This window comes from Protopterus annectens, chromosome 5.part1 (assembly GCF_019279795.1).
Source record: "Protopterus annectens isolate FY-2018-M chromosome 5.part1, PAN1.0, whole genome shotgun sequence".
NCBI classification, from domain to species: Eukaryota; Metazoa; Chordata; order Ceratodontiformes; family Protopteridae; genus Protopterus; species Protopterus annectens.
In genome coordinates, this window is record NC_056736.1 from 308,305,938 (window position 1) to 308,333,656 (window position 27,719).

Consider the following 27,719-nt stretch of genomic DNA (forward strand, 5'->3'; position numbering starts at 1 on the left):
AAAATGATTGATTTTTTTTCTTTCCTATATCTCTTTCTCTTTTATTTCTACACTTTTTAAACTAAGTTTTCATGCTATCCCACTCACTAGTTATCTGTTTTGAAGACATTAATATGTTCCCTAATAACTCTAGAGTAACTTCCACTACCTATTCCTTAAATTCCTCGCTTTTTGACAGCCAACTAGGAAAGTGACAATGTCTTGTTTTTACTTCCTTACCATGCAACTTTATCTTAATTTTAGTTTTTTATCAGTGAGTTTGTTTGATATAGTTTTTGGATATGTATCAAAACTTTTAATTAAGGACACATGCTCCTTTGAAATGTGCTTTTATCCAGCCTAACCCAGTTATTTTACCTTGATGAATAGTATGCAAACTCTTGAGTTTCTACTACTGAATTTGTATTTTCCATACCAAATATTCTTGTATATTATTTCAGAAATCTACCCTATTTTGTTACATCTTCCCTTGCTGCCCCTCCGATACATCCTCATTGTTGCAGTTCAAGTTCCAGTCCCAATCCATAAATAATATTCTGTGCTGTAAACTGATTATTTCTCCCTAAAATATTTATGCTGTATAAAAAGAAGTTATGTCTTACCATAACGTTCCATGTGTATTGTTGATCCTCGTTCAATCATTGCGCATGGGTATCGGTTCCAAGCTCGGAACCGAGCCGGCCATTTTCCAAGCTCGCGTCAGCTTCAAACTCTCGAGCTAAACTCTTACCCACAATTCCCCTCTCCTGTTACCTCAGATTGAGTTTGCAAGTTAAAGAAGGTAGAGGCTACCTCTGGTCAAAAAACCTAAGAGAACTGGATGGTGAGATCCATTAGAAACCACAGGAGGGGGAAGGAGGGAGGGTCGTAATGACTGAACGAGGATCAACAATACAGATGAAATGTTATGGTAAGACATAACTTCTTTATCTGATATTGTTAATCCACGTTCATTCCTTATGCTTGGGACAGAGTCCCCAGCTACCTCTATTCCTGGGATGCTCTCATGGAAGAACATTTCTTAGCACCATAGAACCGAAAGATGCTCTTCCCCTGGAGGCCAAATCCAATTTGTAATGATTGATGAAGTTGCAGCTGCACAGATGTCATGAAAAGAAGCTGTGTCATGGAAGGCAGCAGACGTTGCCACTGACCTTGTGGAATGAGCTTTCATGGTAGTAGGCAATGAGATATTGCGTTGTGTGTAAATAAAGGTCACACAGTCCTTCAACCATCTAGCTAATGTGACCTTAGTAACAGCTGATCCTAATCTAGATCCAGAAAAGGCCACAAATAACTGGTCAGATTTACGAAAGGGTTTAGTTCTGTTTAAATAAAAATGGATTTGCCTTTGTATATCTAGGGTATGTAGGTAATACTCTCCTCTGTTTGAATGGTTGGGAAGGAAAACTGGCAATTCATTGGCTTGATTAATGGACATTTCAGAGATCAATTTAGGCTGAAATGACAGATTAGTTCTCAGAGACACTCTATCTCTATGAAAAATCAAGTATGGAGTCTTGATACATAAAGCTTGAAGTTCAGAAATACATCTGGCAGAAGTAATAGCGACCAAAAACAAGGTTTTTCATGACAAATACTTGAGGTTGCAAGAAGAGGCTGGTTCAAAAGGTGCCATTGTCAGAGCTTATAGAACTAATGATAAATCCCATGGTTGAATAGGTTCTCTAAAAGGTGGCTTCAGATGATTCACACTTTTATGAAGGTCTTGCACAATTTATGGGACATAAGAGAGGAATCTTGGACACCCTCATGAAATTTAGAAATTGCAGCCAAATGAACTCTAATGGTAGAGGCCGATAGACCCAGTTGAAACAGGTCGGCCAGATAGTCTAGTATTATCGACACTGGTGCTGAAAAGTGGTCTTACTTGTTTATCTTTCAGCCAACAGGTAAAGCTTTTCCACTTGCTCAGATAAGTAATTCTAGTGGAAGACTTATGAGAAGCAATGAGAACATCACGTACTGGTAAAGAAAGATCATTCTGCCTGGCAATCAAGGGAATTGGAGTAGCCAAGCCGTTAGCTTCAGGCTGTTCAGGATGGGATGAATCAGGTTCTGTGGGTGTGAGATCAACTCCGGGATTGGATGGAGAATCCATGGTCGATCTAGTAGGTGAGGCCAAAGGAATGGGAACCAAATCTGTCGTGGCCAATATGGTGCTATGAGGATTACCTTGCTCTTCAACCGCCAGGCTTTCTTCAGAAACTGGGGAATGAGAGGAAAGGGCGGAAATGCACAGAGAGGACCCGAGGGCCAATCACGGACTAGAGCGTCCCTGAGTGACTGTCCCGGAGGGGGAATCAGGGCGAAGTAGTTGCTGCATTTGTAGTTGGTCGGGATGCAAAGAGGTTGCAGCAATGATGGCCCCAGCGGTGGAAGATCTCCGCTGCTATCAAGGGATTCAGGGACCACTCGTGAGGTTGCAGAATGCACCTGCTGAATCTGTCTGCTATCACATTGGAAATCCTGGGAATGTGCGTTGCTAGAAGAAAACGGTTGGTAGCCATCGTCCATTGCCATAGCCTCATGGCCTCTCGACAAAGGGGGTAATATTTGGTTCCACCTTGCTTGGCTTGTTGATGTACCAGACCACCACCATGTTGTCTGATTGAATTGCAATTGTCCCAGGCGGTAGCAGGGGATGGAATGCTTGCCAGATGCACCGCCCTCAGCTATAGAACATTTATATGCAGATGGGCCTCCAGTTGGGACCAAGTGCCTTGGACTGTCTGTCCCTGACATAGCCCCCCCCACCCCATCAGGGAGGCATCCGTGGTCACTGTGGCCTTGTGTTGCTGGGGGGGAAAGGGGCGAGATCATTGTGAGAGATTGTGTCTCATCCACCAATTTAAATCCTGTTTGCACCTGTGGGTTACTCGAATCGTAGCTGAAAGAGGATGCTGAAAAGGATACCATTGGGTGAGCAGTAGCCATTGTAGAAGCATCATTTGAAACCTGGCCAGGGGAACAGTGGTGATGGAGGCTGCCATGGAAACAAACAGCTGTAGAACCGAGTGAGCCATGGATTTTTCCTTTGAAAGGATTGGAGTTAGTTGTTGCTTTATCCTTAAAATTCCGTGCTCTGGAATAGCAGCTCTGCAGTTTTTTGTGTCCAAGATAACCCCTATGAATTCTATCAACTGAGATGGGGTGAGATTGGATTTCTGCCAGTTTATGGTTATGCCTAGCCTTTGAGCAGCGAGGAGAGAGTATGCCAGGGCTTTTTCCAGTAGATGTCTGGTGGGGGCAGAAATGAGCCAGTCATCTAGGTATGGAAACACCTGGAATCCTTGAAGTCGCAAGTGAGCTGTGAGAGTGAACACTCTGGGAGTAGAGAGTCCGAAGGGCAGTTCTCTGAACTGGTAGTGACTGGCTCCCGCATGGAAGCGCAGAAATCTTCTTGTTGGCCTGTCCACCTTTATGTGGTAGTATGCATCTTGAAGATTTCCAAAAGCGGGAGGATAGACTGTATAGTGACCATCCGTAATTTTTGTACTCTCACAAACTTGTTCAATACACTGAGATCCAAAATTGGTCTCCAGTCCCCGGTTTTCTTTGGCACCAAAAATAGTCTGGAGTAGAATCTGGATCCTATCTGGTCTGGAGGGACTATTTGGATGACTCTTTTTCTTAGCAGCTTTCCTATCTCTAGTGCTGCTTCTTCCCTTTGACTGGATGGAACGTTGGGAAGATTTTTTTCAAGGGACGGGACAAAGATCGAAGGGGATAAGATAACCTCTGGTTATGATCCTTTGTACTCAAGAATCGGTGGTGATGGATGTTCATCGTGTTTCACTGTTGCAGTCATGACTGTAGGGATCTCCCCTGCCGGCAGGCAGCCCTCAGTCGGCCAGAATACCAAAGTCTGGGTCCGGCGTCGGCTGTTCAACCATGCTCCCTGACGTCAGAGCGCCAGGAGTACAAAGCTGACAGCCGACGCCATCTTCTCCAGTCTTTCTTGCCGTGCGGTGATAGCAGTTTGTAAGTGCCGGTCGGCTGACTCCTGACGATTTTTTCTGATAAACTTCAGTCCGAAGATTTTCTTCTCCACTCAAAGCTAAGTACCCCGTTGGGGAAACTTTTTTCTTGCTCCACTCCGATGTCAGAAAAAGTTAATAATTGTATTTCATGTGGGAAGCAAATACCTCATAAGGATTTTCATTCTTACTGTATTCCTTGCTTAGGTCCTGACCACAACGTAGCTAGTTGTCGGTTTTGTGCTAGATTCAATCAACGTACAATTAAGCGAAGATACGATTTTGCTTTTCATTACTTTGGTAGGCGCTTTAACTACAAAATGTCGTCGGATACGGTTCCGGCTACCGGAGTTCACAAACGTCGCAAGGATAAAGACAGGCCTCCGAGGTCCAAATCTGATGATAGCACACAAGCGGAGCCAGCTTCAGGTTCGGCCGTCGTCAGTGAGGTGCTTTTGCAGCCCCTGTCGTCAGCCATTTCAGAACCGATGGCCGAAACGGACTCTCATGAGGAGCCAACCAGGCCTTTAAATATTTCTATTGCAGGACCTTCGGACAATGCTCCTTCGGATGGGTCCGGAGCCGCTGTGCAGGTACCGGCTTCCGAAGGGGTTTTCAGGCCTACTCAGCTTCTAATAAAGGCAAAGACAAAGGCAAAGACTCCTCCTAAATCAAAGACTGCAACACAGGCCTCTTCTGAACCGGCTCCCAAGTCACAGAAACAGTTACTCAAGATGGCGGAGGATTTACTTACTATGATTAGGGGTTCACATCCCCCTCCAGATAAAAGGCCAAGGCAGGATGTTTATTATGATTCCTCTGATCAGGCTTCTGTTTCCTCAGTTTCTTCTTCTGACCAGGAATATTCTTTCCCTCCTTATGAGGATTCTGATGCTGAGGAATCCATTCCTTCAGCTTCTCCCCCTGAGGATTTCTCTTTGGGGAAACTTTGCATGAAATGAGGGAACATTTCCACTGGGAAGGACAGGAGTATTCGGAATCTAAGAAAAGACTGAGGGATTTTCTTCTTCTTCCTCAACATAGACCCCTGGCTATTCCTCCTGTTTTGGATATTGTGGATGATGCCTTTTCGGAGGCTAACTTAACCCCTGACTCTCTTCCTCCTGCTCCTGTTAAGCCTGATAGATATTACAGGGTTCCTGATTCCCACCAGTTTTTATACAAGAACCCTTCTGCTGACCCTGAAACCATTTCTCAGGGTCCTAAGGGAGTTAAGGCCGCTTCTGCCAAAAATCCCATTCCTACTGAAAAGGATTCTCGATCCTTAGAAAGATGGGGCAAAAAAGTGTACACTTCTGCTACTTTGTCCATTAGGGCTTTAAACTGTCAGTTTCATATGCTGAAATACCAGCAATACCTCTTGTCTGTTTTAAAACAAAAGCTTACTTCCATTTCTGCCTGTGCAGATGATAAGGAATTACATGACTTATTGCATGCCACTTAACAAGTTGGGAAGCATGGTTTACACTGTGGATTTGATGCCTTGGAGGCTTCTTGTAGGGCTGCTGCCTCCGGCACAGTCATTAGAAGGCATGCAAGGCTAAAGGAACAAAATTTGCCTGAACAAGTAAAGGCTAAATTATTGGATGCTCCTGTTCAGCATAATGTTTTGTTTGGATCAAAAGCTGAAGAGGTGATTAAAAAGATGGAGGATAAGCGAAATCCATGCAAACAGTTAAAGATTTCTTACAAGTACAGCCACCTAGATTTAGCAGGAATTGGCCTTCAAAAAATTGGTCCTTTCCCACTTCAGACAGGCCTCAGAGGGGTAGATATAGACGCTCTAGAGGAAGGCCTCAAACGCAAGCTTCTTATAGACCAAGACAGTGGACTGCTTCCACCCCTAGGGGAGGAGAGGACAGGTCACAAACTCAAAGAAAACAAACTCAATGACTCCCTCTGTTGGGCTACAGGAACTTCTTGCCTGGAAGCCCCTCTCGGAGGAAAACTCTTTTTTTATCAAAATTGGACTCAAATAACCCAAGACAAGTGGGTTTTGGATGTGGTTTTAAGAGGTTACAAATTCCATTTTCATACCTTGCCAAGGCCAAGCGGATGGCCAGACCTTCCAAAACATCAATGGACGGAGGCCTTAAACTAGGTGGAAGCTCTTTTGGCTATGAATGCCATAGAACTGGTTCCACTTTCAGAGATGGGAAAAGGTTTTTACTCAAGGCTCTTTCTAGTCCCCAGGAAGCAAAACTCATGGAGACCCATTCTGGATCTGTCGGTCTTGAACACCTTTCTAGAGATTCCAAAATTCAAGATGCTTACTCTACAGCAGCTACTTCCAATGCTGTCCAAAGATGCATGGATGGTAACTTTGGATTTAAAGGAGGCATATTTACACATTCCCATCAGGCAGGATCGCAGAAAATACCTCAGGTTCAAGGCCGGATCGAGGCACTTTCAATTCTCTGCGCTGCCCTTTGGATTGTCTACTGCGCCCAGGGTCTTCAACAAATGCCTGGCTCCAGTAGTAGCTTACTGCAGACTCAAGGGAATTCAAATTTACCCTTATCTGGACGATTGTCTAATTCAGGAAGACAGCAAGGATGTCTTAATCCAGCATCTGGAATTTGTACAGAACCTCCTCAAGTTCCTGGGATTCTCTGTAAACGTAAAAAAGTCAAATTTGACACCATCACAACAGATAACTTTTCTGGGTGCTCTTCTAAACACCACAACCCAGATGGCTTTTCTGACATCCGAAAAACAATTACAGCTGGCTTCAACTTTCAAAACCTTGGCAACTTTAACTCAACTATCTGCAAGGAAATTCCTGCAGGCTTTGGGTTACATGGCCTCCTGCATCCTTCTCGTACCATATGCAAGACTACACATGAGGAAAATACAGTGGTACCTAAAAAGTGTATGGTCTCAGCACTGCCACAGTTTAGACATAGTGATCTCCGTCCTTCCTTGCCTTCAAAAGGAATTTCTTTGGTGGTCCAGGGCATGTGCTCTAAACAAAGGGAAACCCTTCTGTCTGCCTCCTGCCACTCAGATTCTAACCACGGACGCCTCGGATTATGCTTGGGGAGCCCATTTTCAGGGCAACTGTCTGCAGGGCCTTTGGACAAAGGATCAGAAGCACCTGCATATCAATTTAAAGGAAATGTTAGCCGTTCAGAAAGCTCTATTGGCCTTCAGGAATCTTTTACAACCAGGACAACTACTAATACGGACAGACAACACCACAGTTATGTGGTACATAAACAAGCAGGGGGGATCTCATTCTTACCCGCTTTGCAGACTAGCCATGGATCTATGGAACACAGCTCTAGCTTGCAATCTAGATCTTCAAGCTCAGTTTCTACCAGGGAAACAAAACTTCCTGGCAGACAGTCTGAGCAGAAACCTTTCGGATCCACACAAGTGGACGCTGGACACCAAAATATTCAGGATGATAACAGCAGTCTGGGGATGTCCTCACATAGACCTCTTTGCATCCCATCTCAATCATCAACTACAGAATTTTTGCACCAGGACTTTCCACAGAGAAGCTTGGAAAGTGGATGCCCTGTCATTCAGTTGGAGGAACCTCTCGGGATATGCCTTTCCGCCTCTTCCTCTTCTTCCACGGGTCTTATTGAAGATAAAACAGGACAAGCCCAAGATGATAATCTTGCTGGCTCCAAATTGGCCTTGGCAGTTTTGGTATCCAACTCTAAAACACCTATGTCTGGAGCCCCCTTGGGTTTTACCTCAGTCTCCGAACCTTCTGTCCCAACATCAGGGTCAGGTTCTACACTCTCATGTCAGAACTCTCAGCCTGGCGGCCTGGTTAATCCAGGGCCTTTGATTTCTTCTTTCCTACCCAAGCAGGTTATGGATGTCATTTTAGAGGCCAGACGTCCTAGCACTAGAAAATCTTATGCTGGAAAATGGAAAAGATTCTGTTCCTGGATGCAGGCTCAGGATTCTGATCCTCTTCTTCCTAACATTACCTTAATTTTACTTTACTTGACAGATCTCTTACATAAGGGTCTCTCTTTCTTTTCCATTAAGATACATGCCTCTGCTATTTCTGCTCATTATAATACAGACCCTCCCATCTTTTCCCACCAGCTCGAGAGACAGTTTCTCAGAGGAGCTAAGAACTTAAGACCTCCTAGATCTCTTCCCATTCCTGCTTGGGATCTCAACTATGTTTTGGAAAAACTAACCTTGCCTCCTTTTGAGCCTGCTGCCTCTTCTGACATCAAGTTTTTATCTTGGAAGACAGCTATCTTGTTAGCCCTAACCTCTGCCAGGAGAGTTTCAGAGTTACAAGCTCTTATGGCTGTGGAACCTTATATTATTTTTCATCAAGACAGGGTATCTTTGAGGACTAATCCTACCTTCATGCCTAAGGTGGTTTCCAAAGTGGATTTAAATCAAACTATCCACTTGCCAACCTTTTTCCCCACTCCTCAAAATAAAGGGGAAAGGATCTTACATTCCTTGGATGTACACAGACAACTACATTTTTACCTGGACAGAACCAAGGACATCAGAAAATCAGAACAATTGTTTGTTTCTTATGCTTCAAGCTCCCAAGGTAAAGCCATTTCAAAACAGACCATTTCTAAATGGATTGCTCATGGAATCAGATTCTGTTATTCACACCATGGAAAGCAAATCCCAGGGAGTATACGGACTCATTCCACCAGAGCTGCTGCCACTTCTGGCCTTCCTCAGGGAGTTCCTACCAAAGACATTTTGGAAGCTGCAACTTGGAGTTCAGTGCATACTTTTTCTAAGCACTACAATCTACCTCTCTACTCTAAGTCTAGGGCAGGCTTTGCCTCTGCAGTCTTGCAGGGCCTTTTAGCCGCCCTTCTTCTTTATGACCACCTCCCTTTCTTTCAGCTTTGGGATTCTACCCTACAGTCATGACTGCAACAGTGAAACATGATGAACATAGTACAGTTGTGTACACCTACCATAAATGTAGATGTTCGTGTGTCTTCACTGTTGCAGTCTGGGTTTCCCTCCCTCCTGTCCCCTCTTATTTTTACTTTTGTTTAGTTCCTTTTTTCAGCATTCTTCTGAGGTGTATTTGCAAAGGTTATGGGACCTTTTTCATTTTGGGACTCCTGACATCTGGGGCAAGAAAAACTGGAGAAGATGGCATTGGCTGTCAGCTTTGTACTCCTGGCGCTCTGACGTCAGGGAGCATGGTTGAACAGCCGACGCCGGACCCAGACTTTGGGATTCTGGCCGACCGAGGGCTGCCTGCCGGCAGGGGAGAACCCTACAGTCATGACTGCAACAGTGAAGACACTCGAACATCTACATTTATGGTAGGTGTACACAACTGTACTTTAGCCAGGCAGAAGGGTACAAGGAGAAATGTTCCCCAACCACCTCCAGAGGAAAGGAGTTGGGCCGCTCTTCAGGAGCGCTGGTAGGACTGACCAGGGAAAGAATCCCTGGAAACCTGGTTACGCCGCCCCCCTCTGCCCCAAAAGGAGCGTCTTGCCTGTGAGTTTCCCCCTCTGCCTCTGGGGGAGAACTCGGCCTGTGTGTCACAGGAAGAACCCTGAGATTTCTTGAACCATATCTTCACACTCTTTTGGTTTTGGGAGAAAGCACATTGAGGGGAAGAATAACGGACACCTACAGCAGAAAGAGTCTTACCATCTTGTTCACATCTGGCCAGTGTGCTTTTAACTTTGAGCCCAAACAACGAGGAGGGCTCAATGGGGGCATTAAGAAAGGAAGACTTAAAAGGTTCCGCGAAGTTGCACAAGCGCATCCAGGTGTGTCATCTCAAGACCACAGCTGAACCCACCGCTCTAGCTGCTCCTTCTGATGTGTGAGATATCAATCGCATAGAGGAGTTAGATATAGACTCAATGATGGCCAGCTGAGAGGCCACTTTGTCACGGACCTCATCAGACACTGCATCAGCCAAGGTTTCAGAGAGCTCAGAAACCAGATCCCTTTGAAGCCTGGTAAAATGTGCCATATAATTCAGGGACCTGATAGCAAAGGTCACTGAAGCAAAAGTGCACTTTCCTATTCTGTCCAGGGCCCAGGACTCTGTTAGGCGGATGGACAGTCTGGCTTTCTTCTTCTACCAGATCCTTTTTTGTTGTGGCTGCCACCACCAAAGCATCTACAGGAAGACCTTTGGACCAATGGGGATCTGAAGCAGGAGGGGACAAGATCTTATCTGGCCTCCGGGGAATAGCTTCAACATTATCAGGGGCCTTCCAAGCATGCTGCACGATGAACTTGACAAGTTCATCGGCAGGTGGAGTAACCCAGGAGGTAGGGGGCTGGGCGCGAAAGGCCTGTAGGGACACAGATTCCTCAGGGGTCGGATTAGAGGGCTGCCAGTCACCTCTCTGTTTCAGGATTTCGAGGATATCGCCAAAGGATACCTCAGAGGGTGACCGAGGGGATCCTTCCCCCTCATCGAAGTCTGTGTCTTCGGTGAGGGACTCCTCTGTGGAGTCCATGTGCTTCCTCTTACACCAACTTTTCCAGTGGACCTCCTCAGTGGGAGAAGCTGGGGAAGACAACGGAAAAGGGGATTCCTGAGGGAATATGTCCGGAGGCCCTTGCACCCATTGTCTGCTAGGTGCGACTTGTGAAACCAGTGTACCAGAGGAGGGCAGAGGTATATACAGTCCGGTATCGCCAGCAGCAGCGAAAGCCTTCTCCATCAGTTGGAAGGCTGGTCCACCCGGAGAGGAGTGTATGTGTAAGACAGGGGGCACTCCCCCCCTAAGTGGCCCAGCCTGCCGACTCGGAGTCCCTGGATGGCTTTGGAGCAGCAAGCTATGCGTGTCACAGCTGACATCCTGGGTCGTAGCAAAACTTTCCTGCCACGAAGGCAACTGCGGTTCCTTAGTGAGATCCATAAAGGGAACCACAGATGTGGAAGACTGTACTATATCCATGGACTTCAAAGGCAATGAAGGAGGAGAATAAGAAGGTGTCCTTGGAGATGGGTGATTACCTCCCAAGGAAGGATAGTTCCTAGGGGGTGGAATACCTCTGGCCAAGAATGCTTGGTCCACAAGACGCAACACATCATGCTCAGAAAGACTTCTACTGAACCTCACAGAGACTGAGGGAGAAACAGGCCTGTCCACAAAAGAGGCAGACTTGGTGCCCATCTCATCTGACCGCACCGAGGACAATGGTGCCGAGAAAGACTGAACTACTGTAGTCTGCACCGAAGAAGTCATTGGTGCCAATGTCATTGTCTGCACTGACACGGGGATCGGTGCCGAAGTGGTTGTCTGTGCCGAAGCTGGAACCAACAAAACTGGAGTCAACAATAAAGGCCTCAGTTCCGAGGAAGATCTCTGAGCCGACGCAGTAAAGGTCTGCACCGACTGAATGGTCGGTGCCGATACAGTGGGTAATGGTCTGAACCGAGGAGCCCCTCGGTGCCAATATGTAGAAGGCTGCAGGAGAGGATGGAGCCGAAATCAGTAATGGAGCTGAAGGCCTCGGTGCCGAAGGTCTGGGCACCGAAAGCACTGGTGCTGACAGAGAGAGCTCCGGAGCTGAAATTTTAGCCTTTTTAGATTTTGGTTGGTGAGCGTCCCCAGCCGGGGACGAAGGCAAGGATTTAGCCTTAGTAGAAACATCCATTTTCTTATGGGCTTTAGGAGGGGTTGAGACCTCTGACCCAGAAATAGCCTCTGAAAAGGGAGATTTTAGAAGTCCCTTCAGTATCAGCTTATTTTTCCTTTCTAACAAAGTTCTATTAGAAAAGTTCTCACAAATAGTACAAGGTGGTTCAACAGATAAATGGGAAGCTCCCAAACAATAAACACACAAAGAGTGTGAATCAGAAGTAGGCAGTTTGTGTCCGCAATCAGAACACCACTTAAACCCCGGACTACCCTTTTTATCTGCCATATTAACAAATAGGAAAGTACTAACAATGGTACAAGAGAGTACCAGAAGGTAAGAAAGACAAAGGGAAAAGGATTACCAACGATGGTAAGGAGAAAATTACCTCGCTGTAAAAAGGGTAAGTAAAGGGCAGAAAAAAACCTGAGGAAATTATGAATGCTAGATGCGATAGGGCAAGAGACAATAAAAGATCAACTTTTCTGACAGAAAAGTAATTTGTAAAGCAATTAAACAACAATTGACTGTACTTAGCTCAAGAGAAGTAGCTCCCCTTCAGTAGATCTAGTTACCTCCATGGTTCTTTCTCCCTTTTTTGGGGAGACCTAGGTCCCCCTCTGGATTTTCCACTCATTCTTCCAGGAGCTTAACAGAAGAAGATGAGACAGTGATGAGAAGAATTCTCTCAGTGCAGACTGTGGTGGGTGCCCCTTCTGCTGCTACAGCTTCAGGTCAGGACGTCCTATCTTCTGTCACACCCCCTCTTCCACATCCTGCTCTGACTCATTCCACCATCTAAGGGTCCTTGAATTCAAGCCATCTGGCTCGGATTCAAGGATATTTTTATCCTCAGATCTGAAGTTCGATCTGAGCACTTTGGTTTAGTCAGATCTGCAGAGCTGTCAGAGCCAAGGCTTCCCTATCAGATCTGAGGTGTTGGAGTCGACTCTGAAGTTGTCTGAGCCATCTCTATGCCTCACAGCCTCAACACAGACTAGCTCAACTTCGGCTTCTGCCTTGGGGGGATTGTCCTCTAAGTAGGGAGGGACAATGGTCCAGAACCTTGCCTTTTTGGATCCGAGGTCCTCTCTCCAGAACCTTGCCTTTTTGGATCCGAGGTCTTCTCTCTCTCTCTGGGGAGGTCTGTCTCTTTGAGGTTATGGAGAGAGCATTGTCTGTCTCAGCTACACAGATGGTTCCTACCCCTTGGATCCACAGTCTACAGCCGTGATATTTTTGTGCTTGGAGTCTCAACCCTCTTTTCCATAGGGACGGCCTGAACTGAAACCCCAGGCTTCCCAACAGGGTATCCCAACTTCTTGTGATACCTCCACAGAGCATCCTACTGAGGAGATCACTAAGAAGAAGGCATGCAAGAGGAAGCACCTGGACTCCCCAGAGTCCACTTCTGTTTGGGATCTACTTCTCTGAAGTATGGGCTAACTCAGAGGGCCCCTGGCTGATGAAGTTCACAGATGACTGCAAATTAGGTGCCATAGTTGAGTCTCTAAATGACGTGGACATCCTACAGAAAGGCCTCACTGAGACTGATGCCTGCTGTCAGAGCCATGGCCTCAAGCTCAACGCCAAAAAGTGCATTGTCATCCCCTTTGGAAAAAACTCTGTACCCATGAACTACCACATAGGCAGCAGCCCACGTAACGCCGAAGGTGTGATAAGAGACCTTGGGATTCAGGTGGACAGTACTCTCTCCTTTGATAATCACATCACCACAATAGTCAGGAAATCCTTCTACGTGGCACACCTCATCACGAAAGGGTTCTGATGCAGGAAAAAAGACGTCATTGTTCCCCTCTATTCGGCTGTCATTAGACCCATTATTGAGTACAACGCCCCTTTTGGAATCTACCTCACAAGACATCTGCAACAGCTGGAAAGGCCACAAAAAGACCTCACAAAGAGGATTACGGGACTCAAACATATGCCCTATGCTGACCATCTCAAAAAAACTCCAGCTGTACTCTGTAGCATATCGCCTACTCCGAGGTGATCTCTGCCTAACATAAAAAGCTATGTCAAACCCAGAGTTGTTGAACATGCTACACCTAAAGACATCCCAATCCCTCCAAGCTACATGGTCTAGAGACCTAAACCTTGTCACCACAATAAACAGAACATGCCGGAGGGATAGATTCCTGTCCCAGAGACTTCCCATACTCTGGAACAAGCTACTTACCTATGTCAAGCAGAGTTCCTCAACAGCGCTCTACACGAAAAATCTTGATGAGTGGATGGGAAATAGGAAATGCACCCTGGGGATCACTTCTGTGGCCCTGCTCAACAGGGGCATAGGAAAATAACCTTCTTGGGTGGTGGAAGCCAGGGAACCTTGTTGGCTAGGCTTACATAGGCCCTTGGACCGATAGCCTAGTACCAACCTATGAGTCTACCACAGAAGAAACAGACTTCAATGAGGGTGAAGTAACCCCACAGTCACCTCCTGAAGATGTCTCATTTGGAGATATTCTTGAAATCTTAAAACAGAGAGGTGCTGGACATCCAGCAACCCTTCATATGAGGAGCCTGTCAGTACTGCCACCCGCTGACAAACTGATTGAGTTGACCTCTCAGTGGGTATGGAAAGGTCCCGATACAATTGAGACCTGACAGAATTATGGTGCCACCAGAGGAGAAGCAGTTTTGGGGAAAAGGTTTCTACCATGGCCATGGCAGGGACCACTAAAAAGGAATTTGTCAAGGAGAGTTCCATTGTTCATCCCCCCAACAAGGCGTCTCAGGCAATGGACAGGTTTGGGAAGCATGTCTGTGCTTCAGCTACCTTTGCCTTAAGATCACTGAATTATTTGGCTCATTTTACAAGGTTAGAGAAGGATTTAATTAAGGAGCTTACAAATACCCTCTCAGGATCCGTTTCAGAGGAAGTACAATCATCTGTCACTTCTCAGTTGGCTACCTGGCAATTTGTTTCCAATTCGTCCATGAGGCTCCTTTCACATGTAGCTGAAGGAACATCAAGGGCAGCAAGTTCAGGCATTTCCATCAGGAGGCATGTCAGGATGTATTTAAGTGATTTTGCTGAGCCCTTTGAGCCTTCATTCGTCACTGCTTCTTCTGAAGGCACATCATTTGCCCAAAAGTGAAAGACACATTATCCAGGTGCGAGAAGGATGGAAGAACCCTGTCTGTCATAGATGTATGTTTTTCAACACCTCAAAGATCCTTTTCCAGGAATCGGTGAGGTAGTCGAAAGATGTGGTTCAAAAGGTCCCAGGGACCTTTCCAGGACACATGTGGAGGAAGTTAGTCCAGAGGTATAGGGGGGAGCTCTAATGGTAGACGGTGCCCCCATGGCAGAAGTGGCCCGCAAAACCATGGGTCCAGAGATTCGTGCTTTGACAGACTCTTTCAGCATTCCTGAAAGGAGGCTCAATTGCCCTCCTCTGGAGAAAATCGGGGTCAACTATCCCTGTACCAGAGAGCCTGGCTAGAAATAACAGATACTAGGGTGTAGAGGATTATTTCCAGAGGCTATATAATACCATTTTCCCTTCCTCCTCCAATTTCAAGAAAAATCCACACTGTTCCACCCAGTCAGAGGGAACAAGCAGCAATTCTGGTACAAAAAACTGCTAGAACAAAACGGTCATCCAAGAGGTCCCACCAGACCAGTTAGAATCTGGAACTTGTTCAAGATTCTTTTTAGTGCCAAAGAAAACGGGACTGGAGACCAATTATGGATCTCAGCATCTTGAACAAGTCAGTTTGATGCACCAAGTACCAGATGATCACGGTTCAGTCCATTCTCCCTTTGCTGAGCAAGGACAACTAGATGTGCTCAATAGACCTTCAATATGTGGACTATCACATAAAGATGAACAGGCAATCCAGAAGGTATTTACACTTGCGGTTGGTAGCCAATCATTACCAGTTCAGAATAATGCCCTTTGGTCTCACCACAGCCCCCAGGGTGTTTACGAAATGTATGGCAGTATTAACAGCTCACTTGAGACTGCAGGGATTCCGGGTGTTTCCAGTTCTAGACGACTGGCTCATTACTGCCCCGACCAGGCATCAGTTAACAAGGGCAAGAGATCAAGTTCTCCGGTTATCTTCTCATCTGGGATTAACCATAAACTTACAAGTAGTATCAACGAGAAACAACCCAAAATTTGGAGTTTATAAGTGCACTGTTCAACAAAAAGTTATTTATGGTCTCACTACTTCTTTCAAGGGTTCAGACTATAAGGTCACAGGTCAGTAAAATAATCTGCAGTACCTGGATTTCAGCCCACTTGGTCCTTCAAGTTGTAGGATCAATGTCATTGGCTATAGCACTAGTACCTTTAACCAGATTGTACACGAGGATCCTTCAGTGGATGCTAGCAACACAATGGTCAATACTTTACCAACTCATGTCTACCCCCATGTGGTCAGAGTCAGAAATTGCATATAAAATATCTAAAAAGCTCTAAATAGTCCCAAAGTGGTGTTAAAGTGTAGGAAACACCAAACCATGATGAAATAAACATGTTTTTTTGAGTCTGTGGGCGCAGTTGTCCTTTAAGGGAAATTGGAAAGGCTTAAAATGGCCTGCAGGGGCAGTTAGCTTAGTACTTACCTGTGAAAATTAACTTTTAGCCTTAAGAAAGAGAGTATTAGCAGCAGTCATATAATTAAACTAAATTGTGTAGTATTATATTTAACGTATTAAAGTAGTAAAAGTTATGGGGAAGCATCTACTTGTATAATTTTTCACTTCCCGTCGTTTCAGATTTCATCTGTTTTTAACTGAACCGCTTGCCTATGTCCCTTTAAAAGTTATTATGTTGCACCCCACTAATTTTGCTCAGAACACACCATTTCACTGAACTGCTTGACAGTATCCTTTTAAAAGTTAATTACATTTTACTCAACATACACTCTTCAGACCTGTGTGGATTAATTGCCTGTACTGCAGAATGCGTGTCTTCAACTACAAATGGGTGCTAATAGGGAAAAATCTAGTAACTTTGGAAATTCAAGAAAGAACTGCACTTTTCATGCTTTCATTGTTTTCTCATTTTTAAGCCTTTTCCTTTAAAAAATGAATCTAGACATGCATCTCCATAAAATCAGGGAAATTAGTCTGTTTTAATTCTGTATATAATTTCATTGGTACATCTTTACATGTCCCCTAGTAACATAAGAATACTTCATTATATTAATTCTAACTTCTGTTCAGCATGGCTTTTCTTGTTAACTATAAATTATGGATGTGTTACAACTAAGTGAAGGTATTTCTTAGTTTACTGTCACTGACATATACAACAGTTACTAATAAAATGCCCTCACCTCACATTTAAAATACTCTTGTCTGCATATTGTACAGAGTTTTTTAATGGTATATCATGCAGCTTACAGCAGGACATGTTTATATAAGCATTAATAACAACATAATCTGTTTACTTATACTTCCTTTTCAGTCCGTCCATTCACTGTCTTTATAAACATTAATGCCATAAAGTGGTGATAATGCTTTATAGTTTTCCTATCAGTTTAACACAGTCAATAGATTTCCCATCTTTTTCAGCCACTTCTTCTAGCAGAAAAAAGTTATGTCTAAAGAATATGTAATGAGATTGTTGATTTACTGTTTTATCCTTTATCTACTAATTTCACCTTGTTGCTGGTGTTCTTCCTTATCTCAAACCCCCACCAGTTTCTAGGCTGGCTTGAGTCCAATGTACTTCTGATTCTTCTATTTGGTTGCTGGTTAGTTACTGTTGCTCGGGCATTTTCTTTTGAAACACTGGAAAAGGTTTCACTGGCAAAGACTCTCAATAAACACAACAACAACATTGTCAGAAGACTGATAAATAGAATCCACTTCAATTTGCTGATTCACTGTTCATTGAATAAATGTTTTTATTCCCTCTGTAAGTTGTTCTGCATCCAAGCATGTCTTTGATCCTCCAGAAAAAAATATTCCAAAGACAACTGGAATGGCAACTTGAATGTAACCCCTCCCTCTTGACATCCCCTGATTGCCAGGATAAGCTTGCTTCCCTTCTGCCTGGTGCACTGTGAATAATCATTACCAGCAAATATAGAGGTGTTGCCAGTGAGCATTTTTTCTGCTAGTATTGTTGTATCTTTACCAATATAGGGGTCTTCTGCTTTCTGATGGCCAGATTTGGAGCATACACTTTGATATAACCTCTCAATAGCTGTAGAACACCAGTCTAGTTGCTTATTTGTACCTTCTGATAAGTAATGCAGTCTATTCCTTCCAGTTTCTCTGGTATAGCACACATTCTTACATTTTCTCTTCTTACTCTTATCCAGCTCTATTTTTTTGAAACAGCTCTTCTTGAGAAGACCCATGTTTAGCCAGTCTTCCTTCTTTCCTTCATTTGAGTCTTTGTTTTCCCCAAGGTACAACCTGTTAAAGGGTGCAATCTGAGTGCTTTTTCTGCATTTCTTGTGGAAATGTCAGAAATGCTAGTAGTACAGAAAGCAACTTTTTTGTTTGTGCTGTTGCTGGTAGGGAGGGGGTATGCCTGGGAGGGGATGTGTACTTCAGACTGCCGTGAGCAGTCTATCAGAACATTTGTGTTTTCATTGGAAGAACAAAAAAAAGAGCTGATGGGGGAGGGGAGTGCCTAGAAGGGAGCATGGTTCAGACTGCCGTGAGCAGTCTATTGGAATGTTTCTTTCTTTCTTTTCTTTTTTCTCTTCCAATACAGTCATGGTAGGGAGGGGTGTGTGTCAGACTGCTATGAACAGTTTAAGGGATTGTTCCTTTTTTTTTTCCTGGTAAGGGGGGGGCAAGCTTCAGACTGTCAATGAGCAGTCTGTCACAGTGCGTTTCCTTTTTTTTCACTATGGGCAAGTGGTGGGGCGCTAGTTCAGGGAGTGGCACAAGGCGCTGGGGGAGCCAGCTATGCCTTTGACTTAAAGCTTCTATTTTTCCAGCCTTTTGCTATTCGTCAAGTATCTCACTTATTTTAAAAACCTCTGATTGAATTTGATTTATTTTTTCCTTTAAATTACTGGTAGCCATCTCTGTTACTAAAGCTGAAACTTTTACTGCTTTTTTCTGAACAGCTGCAAGATTCTTCCTAGCCAGAGCTTTTTCTTCTCCCTTTCTTGTTGATTTTCATATACTATCTCTAAATGCCTTCTTTGTTGGCAATGGCATCCAGATAGTGAAATTACTAGCCAGTGATGTAATGTTACTCAAACTTCACCTTTACTGACCTTTTCTTAACAATTTCTGATTTTCATACTGGGAGAGCTCGAATCAATATGTTGCTTATCCTGCAACCATCTTAGAAGACCCCCAAGTTTTCTTCAAAATCTTGTCAGCAGAAGCACACATGTCCACAACTTGCCATGTCATTGTGTGACTTCATTTCTTTACACTCACATGATGAATGTACCGACATTGTGATCCAATAATAAGTCAAGCATTTTAACAAAGTTTTTTTTAAGAACTTAATACTAGAAATGGAGACAAGAAAAGAAACTCTAGTATTCTGTGATTCGGACAGCCTGCATTACAAAGCCACCCTGTCATTGCTGCATCCGAATCTACAGCATAGTGGAATAATTAAAACAGAACTCCACTTTTATGGTTGTTTCAGTTAAAAGGCATTGCTATTCTATTCATTGCCTTTGTTTTCACACTTTATTTTTACCTTCTAAAACAAGAGTGTCAAATTTCAATTAGTTTTACTTCACTACTGCAAATTAACCTGTCAACTGACTGTTTCTATTCAAACTCGTATAAGAATTATGAGAAAACAATACACACACACACACAGCTTTTTCTGTTTTTGGAATCTTGTGAACCAGGTCGCCAGTTAACGTTTAGAGTTTATGACAGTTTATTTGGGTCATGCTTATAGTGTTCCCTACGTGAAACCCATGCAAGCCACACTTCTCTAAAATCAGGGAATATTCTGGAGAAACTTCCCTGAGTTTGCAGCTGTTTTTTGTGCTGAACATGATGACAATGCTGTGGACATGGACTTGAGCATTTGTTGACTGGCTATGTGAAGTAAGAGCATTATAAACTCAACTTCACTTTGTCCCTTGAGTTTGGTAACTCAGCTGTGTAAAAAGTTTTTATCTTGGGAAGCACTCTTTCTGTGGATGTTAGAAGAATTTTTAAGTTACAGAATTTGGTTGCTTGAAACTTTTGTCTACACTGAAAGGATAGTAAGATTATTGGAGCTTTCCTTTGTGTTATGTAGCCTACATTCCATATTTAATATAGTGCATACAGCTTGCCATGTTACTTTTTTTCTGAAGTATGAAAAAATGGGAATATCTGTTACACAAGTGGATACACACAAGTAGCGAGTATTGTTTGGAGAAATACTAAAGGCGTTGGACAGACAAGAAAAGCTGTAACTCTCTTATATGAAAGGGAAATAAGGATTTTCTGTTTCCAAGTAAGCCTTCTTAAAGTGGCTATGTTATTGCATTTTTTAAATGGTGGGCATAACTAATCCCTAGACAGATCCATTTGTGCATACTGCACAAGTGGAACTGCTACTTCTGTGACACGTTTTAGGATTGGATCAACTTGGACATGTCATAAGCTGCAACATGGACTGATGTTTTCATATTTACTAAACATGGCAAACTAGATGCTGAGTCTAGAGATCAGGTTGGATCATGTAACTGCCTATCTTCTTTCATTGCCTTGGGATCTGCTTAGGCTTCTTCCCAGAAGTCATTTATTGCTGTGGAAGTGGCTCTGCTGAATTTAATACTACTGCATGAGGTAGGCATGCTGATGGCACATAGTCCAAACCCTGCAGCACTAACAAATATATGACCCAGGTCAACCAGTACACACCAGCATATTTTTTGCAAGTAGAAAAGGCAAACCTCACCACTGACAATAAAGTATACTAACGATATTAATCCCTCGCCACCAGACCGTCTACCACAGACAGGAAAAACTGTGACCTAATCCTACTTACAAGCAGACATGCAGGTCATTCCTCTCATGTTCTTTACAGTTCTTATGAGGTAAGTTAACCCAACGTTATTGATTACTCCCGAATTACTTCTTTCTTTAAGTTCTGCTATTGTGGCTTGTACCTCATATAGCTGTTTCTTATGGTGATTATCTCATATGGTTGTACTTGATGGTGAGTATATCACATAACCATATCATCTTTGAAAGGTTTTCATTCAGCAGTTTGCATTTCTTACCACGTTCTCTTTAGAGAAATTCTAAAGTCCATTTGGAGGTAGATATTTTTATTCTTGTTTTCAATTCCTGTTAATTTATCCCCTTAACTTCTTGAATCCTCTGTGACAGAACACCTGTCTTGGACTATATTGGAAAGAAATTTAAATAAGTGGAAACGCACCCTCTACTTTGTCATGATTTTGCCGTTGATGGTATACATTTTGAAGTTAGGGCTGCCCTCCATTCAAGCAAATGCAAAAACCTGTATTAGAAAAATAATAAGTCTAGGTAGTCTGTGACAGTGATACTACTAACTAAGGGCATCTAACCCATCTCTTCTTCCCACAGAGCCTGTGTTTTAACACACTTTACCTTCTACCATGGTTAGTCAGCTGCTGAAGCTGCAGTAACAACACTGGATGTACTTATGGTACTCTCCTACCATCCACCACCTAAAGTGTCCAGTAATGCAGAGAGGTTATAGGGGTGTATCAGTGCAGCATCACCTTGTCAGTAGGCATGAGTTGCCACTTTATTTTATTCTTAATCCTTCTCCCACCAGATGCATTCATGCACATATCTGTATGGTGTGCATTGATGCCAGCACGGTTCTTATGGAATTACTCCCATGCACACAGTAACTATCACAGCTGATCTGTGTTTACATCCCCTTCACTTACTACTACGCACACAGTCAGTGTTGCATTTGATCTGTCTCTACTTCCTGTTGATGTTGGCCTGCCCAAGCTATAGTCCCTATCCTTCACTGGGAGCTCTTGACAGATAGAAACTTACCTTACATCTAGGATGAGTGAGCCAACATGCAAGTCAGTCAGTCCCACCCTTCCAGTAATTCCTCCAGGACCCAGATCTATAACTCATACTCTGTTTTCTGTGTCACAGACAAGTCTCCATTCCTCTGCACCATTCGGCTGACTTTTTGATAAGTGATAGTATTATGCTATACTGTTATGGTACCCTGTCCTACATAGAACACCTTAAGGCCCTATATCTGTACTTGGTCTTCTACAGGTTACTGAGAGGCAATCAGTGCCTGGCATATAAGGCATCCTCTGGTCCAGCTCTGATGGATCTCTTGCACATCTGTAAAGCAAACAGCACCAGAAACACTAGATCCATGGACCTGAACTTTGCCTGTGACATGAAAAGAACATGCTTGAGAGACCGATATGCTTCTCAAAGGATCCCCACACTTTGGAGTAAGCTTCCCATCCATGTGCAGCAGAATTCATCCCTGACCCTATTCAAACAAAATCTTGATCATTGGAAGGAAAACTGCAAATTCGCCTTTGATTTGGCACCCATGTCTCTGATGCACAGAGGTCGACAGTAAGCAAATTAATCCATAGCTAATATACCCCCCACTTAACCCTTGGGTACCTCCTTAATAACATATCCCACCATATAGGTGTCAAAGGTAATCGGAAATAAATCTGGGTTGGGTTACATGGCTAGGCTTCTAAAAATCCTATTAGTCATTTGCCCAGTGTAAACGTTTGAACATATGGAATGTTTGAAGATGCCATTTTTATATGCTGACATTTAAAAAAAATAATGTTGAAATAACTGTGCAGTGAAGCAGAACAAGAGTTTTGGCAAAACGACTGACACTGAAGATATGGAAGATTATTTCTTCCCATATAACCTGTAAAAAAAAGTGTTATGTTTGTAATGCAAATACAGTGTGGAAAGAAGAAGAGGAGTTCAGATAAGGATATGTTATAAACTCTGAGGTCACTGCAAGTAGGAGTTTACATTTTTCTTTGGCATGTATTGACCTCAGAGTTGGCAGTATATGAGTCACAAGTGTAGGGAGCAAAGTTCTTATGCAGAGGGTATAGCAGCTTGCCTCTTACAAGAAACATTGTAAGATAGCTGTACTGTTTTCAAAGATTAAACTTTTATGCAGTAGTAATATATCCCCTTTCTATATTATGAATCCCATACTATTTTAAACTTTCTGTAGAGGTCATGCCTGTGCTATTTTTAGGCAAACCATTTAACTAGAATAATTTCCCTTTGAAAATAATTCTTTGCATCCAACATAAAGTGCTTTCCTATAACTTGATATTTATGATCCTCCTTCCTTTCACATCTTTTCTCCAAAAAATGAAGTTCATGCACCTTACTATTTAGTGTTTAGCCAAAGAGTTCACCTTGGTCGGGAGATATGCATATCTTATAGGACAGCTGTGTGAGGAGATTTTGAAGATCTAACTTTATGGCAAGTTTATTATTTAACTGCTTTGCATCTTTCTATTCATTGCTGTCTTGGGTTGAGTTTTAATGCAGAGTGCAGTAGTTTGCCAAGCCTTTGTTATGAGATGTGAGCAAATACATATTCCCAGTGTAGCATATGAAACTCTTATTTTTACTGGTGAAAGAAAAAGAAGGAATGGAAGGGATTTTCAGTACAAAGTCCCCAGTGAAATATCTGCTGCAAGGAACACTTTTTAAGCTCTGTTATGGTCCTGTTATGGCAAGTAACTAATATAGACAAAGTTACTGCTAAAAGAAAAGGAGTGGCAGAATGGCAGAAGACAGGCTAAATGTGACTAAGTTTAATAATTATAACCTTGTCTGTATTCTAGGGACATTTTTCTTCAATGAAAAGTGCAACATTTAAAATCTACTGGATATTCCACTTTTTCAGACCTGAACATATTTAGCTACAGTTGTTCCATTGAATGTGGATGGGGAAATTGTATCTGCTTAAATTCATGTTTTGTAATGCAGAATTAAGTTTTCATTATACATAAATGTCATGATGACAGCATAACATGGCAGTCATAACTTGCAGAACTTGTGTCTTAAAACTTTTCATTGTACTGTGACATGGGTCTCCCTAGGTTGAAGGAATCGTGACAGCTAAATATGAACTGGAATATCTCCTCTTAGAAGGACACTGTTTTGATATAACCACAGGGCAACCACCTCGTGGACTACAGTTTAACCTAGGGACAAAGAATGACCCAGTAATGGTGGATACCATTGTGATGGCTAACCTGGTAAGTACTATGATCTGTCTTGTACTTGGTTATGTCTCTGCATGGAAAAGAGACCTGCTAAGATACAAGTAATCACATAACATACTGTGCATAATCATGAAGTATAAATCAGATTGTAGTTCCAGCCACTGTTATCTGCATTTTTGAAGCTGCAAGAGTGTCAGTTTTATATATATATAATTGCATTAAACTAAGCAGATGAATTTTTTTTCACTCCACTTCAAACGTTACCTTTACGGTTGTATCTAGATTCAGATATTTGTCTGTAGTGAAGGTGTTTTGAGTGTTTGTAACTCCAGCCTGTGCAAATTAAGCTTGAGGGTTCTGCACAGCCTTGTGTGATATTTTCCTCAGAGCCAAAAAAGTTATGTTATTCATTCATTTATTTATTCCTATGCTTGGATTCCAGGCAAATGAATGTAAGCCATATGCAGCAAGATTTTGCAGGGGTCAGTGTGTTGTCTGACCTCTTGTCATAAAGAGACCATAAGCCAGCATCAATGTACTTGACAGTCTTTCAAAGTGTGTGTTTGTGGGGGGTGTTAGGAGCTAATTTTGTTTCTTTGGGAAAAGAGACAGTCAAGTCAGAAGAGGAAAGCTAAGGCCCAGTATACTGGTATTAGCAGCATGAAATCAAATTCAAAACATGCAGTCTTTATCAAAAAACAAGCAATCAAAAAGGCATTTGATAAATTAGTTTTAAAAGGGGAGCAACCCCGCAAGCCTTCTTCACCCCTGCTGATATTTATTATCAGCTGTGATGTTGCTGTATGAAAGGATACTGTGAAATTCTCCTTTAAGCAACGTGCAGTGAAATTAGCATTTCTAGCAAACTGGCCAAAAATGTTGATTCGTGCAGGTGGTTATGGAAGAATTAATTCTCTTCCAGCAAACAAGTTGTCATGCTAAAAAAGGTAGGATTTGTAGATGCTATCAGTGCAGTTTAACTTCATGTATTAGAAGGTGCCTCAGGAAAGCTTTAGCAAACTAAGTAAAGGTGAGGTGGACACATAATAGTGATAGATAAGAATGGTCATTACAAAAGCAAAAAACATTTATTTGAAGCAAGTATGCAAGCAAAACTGATAAGAAACACTATGGTTAACTGTCATGGTAGCATGAGAGGATGGGACATGTACATACTAAAAGAGAAGGTCAAACAGAATGCCACTTAAAACAGAAAAAAGTTGAAAAAATAGAAAAGAAAAGGTCCAGAATTAGGATGTAGACAACCATTTGGATCTGGAAAAGAGATAAAATATGTTATAATCTCATATTTCAAAAGAGAGCAACAAAGGTCTAAAGAAGGGATAGTGAAACTTAAGGTATAGATGGCATAGACAAAATAGATGCTTAAGAGGTAGCATGGATACCTTTCAGCAACCATTTTACCAAGAAGTTGTTCAACAGCATTGGCAAGTTAGGAAAAAAGTGTGTGTGCGTGTGTGTGTGTGTGTGTGTGTGTGTGTGTGTGTGTGTGTGTGTGTGAGAGAGAGAGAGAGAGAATTTTTTGACTGAGGATGCTGCTGTTGGGGATTTAAATTTTCCTAACATGCCCCGACCTTTGAGTTAAAATAATTAGATCCAGAAATGTTGGATCACAGCCCTCAAAATGGGTGGGATGGGGTGATCAACTCATGCTCTCGGTGTTAGTAAATTCATTATATTTGCTCACATCTCATATTCCAGAAATGTTGGATCACAGCCCTCAAAATGGTTGGGATGGGGTGATCAACTCGTGCTCTCAGTGTTAGTAAATTCATTTTTGTTGAGTATTCATAATTCATTGGAAAAGCAGAGCTACTAAGCAAGTAAGTCTTAATATTTACAGAGGAAGAAACGTGTGATTAGCAGCGAATGGGAAAATAAGGTTAAACTGTTCTTTCTTAAGAAAGAAGATTATGGAGGACATTCAAAAGGTAAAGACACAGAAGGTAAAGGAACGTAAGCAATTCCCCCTAGAGGTTTAACTAGCTATACCGGTTACTAATCTTTTCCAGAAGCCACAGGGAGAGAGTAGGATTCTTAAAGAATGTTATTTACTTTCACAAGGGATGAAACAAGACGTATGCTGAAAACTGCTAACATGCCAGTTCAACCTAAGCTGTAGGCAGAAATCACTGAATTTCTGCTGAATGAGATAATATTGACACATCTAGAAACTAGTAGGTTACCAAACCAGAGACTGCATGGTTTCACATCACAAAACTTAACATCGGATAAATCTAATAGAACTATATTTATTCCAACACCACTTAGTAATTTTCTAAACATCAACTTTATTAAAAACAATGAAAATATACCTTATAAATAGAGTATAATAGAAGTACATCTTCCTGTAACACAGAGAAAGATAACTACAACATAAACTTAAATTCTACAAAAATGAGCTCTTGTTTTGGTAGATATGTGAAATTCAGTCCTTTGCACTGGTTATGAGCATAGTTTATCCAGTAAAATTTCATATTTCCATGCAAAATCTTCCAAATGTGGGCATATGAAAAGGTGGAAACCCTAGTGTCCTGCAACTAAAGCCATATTGTTGACTTTGCACTCCTCAGATATCAGATTGGCCACCATAATTTATCTCCTACACACACACACACACACACACACACACACACACACACACACACACGATTGTGTATTCCTCAGATGCCTGACTTGACTCAAGTCAGCTGTATTTCAGCTTACTGCTGTCAGAACCATACAATATGTAACCCACTGCAAACCGCCAGCACATGCATGCATTCACACATGCACTCACACTTTTATGTGAGTGCGCACACACACACACACACACACACACACACACACACACACACACACACACACACACACACACTGTTAAGATGTGCCCACCAACTACTGCAAACTGTATTGCCATGTACCCTTCGGATATCTGTTTTGAGTGAAATGGGTGAATAAATTAAATACTTAAATAATGGCCAAATGTATTTCAGCTTGCTGCATTCAGAACTATACAGTGTGCAACCCATTGCAACCTCCCTGGAAATACATATGCAAGGGAGCGCACACACACAAATATATGTGACCATCAGTTACACTTAATTGTATGACTATGATTATACAGTTCAGATGTTTGATTACAAATAAATGAATAAAAACATACATTGTCAAACAGGAAAGCATCTTTTCAGCTCACTGCTATCAGAATACAGTGTGCAATCCATTTCACCATCCACTTTGCCAGAAAACCCCAAATTTTATGAGGAACAGTCCAAAAATATGATGCAATAATCTGGACATTCTGTGAAGTTTCGGAGAGTTGAGAGGTATGATCCTGAGTGTTTTACCAGGAAACCAAGCATTTTATGAGCATCAGGGCAAAAACATGAAGAAAAATTGAGGAAGTTCCACAAACTTCTGAGCAGTTAACTTACTGATTGCAATTTCTTTACCAGTTAAGTGGACTAGCTTATTGATTATTTTCAGCTACAACCCGGGATCAATAGCAGTAAAGACAATTTACACAAGTACAATAACACATTACATTCATGTACATCAAACTTTACGTACTTCTCAACTGTACTATGTATGTATGATTCCCATAAGTTGGCACAGGCCTGTGTGTTATTGTCTTTAATTCACTGAGTACTAGGATGGGCTTTGGCTGTCCTGTCTAATAGCTTGTTTTGGGCAGAATGTTCCATAGAGGTACATTTCGCTGTTGATAGACTGACTTCCAAGAAAGTAATTATGTTACTGTATTTAATTATTCATTCATTCCCTTAGACCCACTTTGTGCTATTCAGGATAATTGGGGGGTAGGCAGAGATTTCCCCACAAACTATGGCAGTAAGCCATCAAAACAGTTTACATTAATGGATATTCCAAGGCCAACTAGTCTTAAGACCATTTATGGCTTGCCAGTACCCTCCCTCAGGCAGC

The 27,719-nt window shown here is 42.5% G+C and overlaps 1 protein-coding gene across 2 annotated transcripts in view; it reads left to right on the plus strand.

The window, feature by feature from the left end:
- UGGT2 (UDP-glucose glycoprotein glucosyltransferase 2) overlaps window positions 1-27,719 on the plus strand; it is a 4,352,373-nt gene that overhangs the window by 2,882,549 nt on the left and 1,442,105 nt on the right. For both annotated transcript variants that reach the window (XM_044072987.1, XM_044072988.1), the window contains exon 29: window positions 23,649-23,807. In XM_044072987.1, coding sequence (XP_043928922.1) covers window positions 23,649-23,807 — 159 coding nt within the window. The remainder of the gene's footprint in view (window positions 1-23,648; window positions 23,808-27,719) is intronic.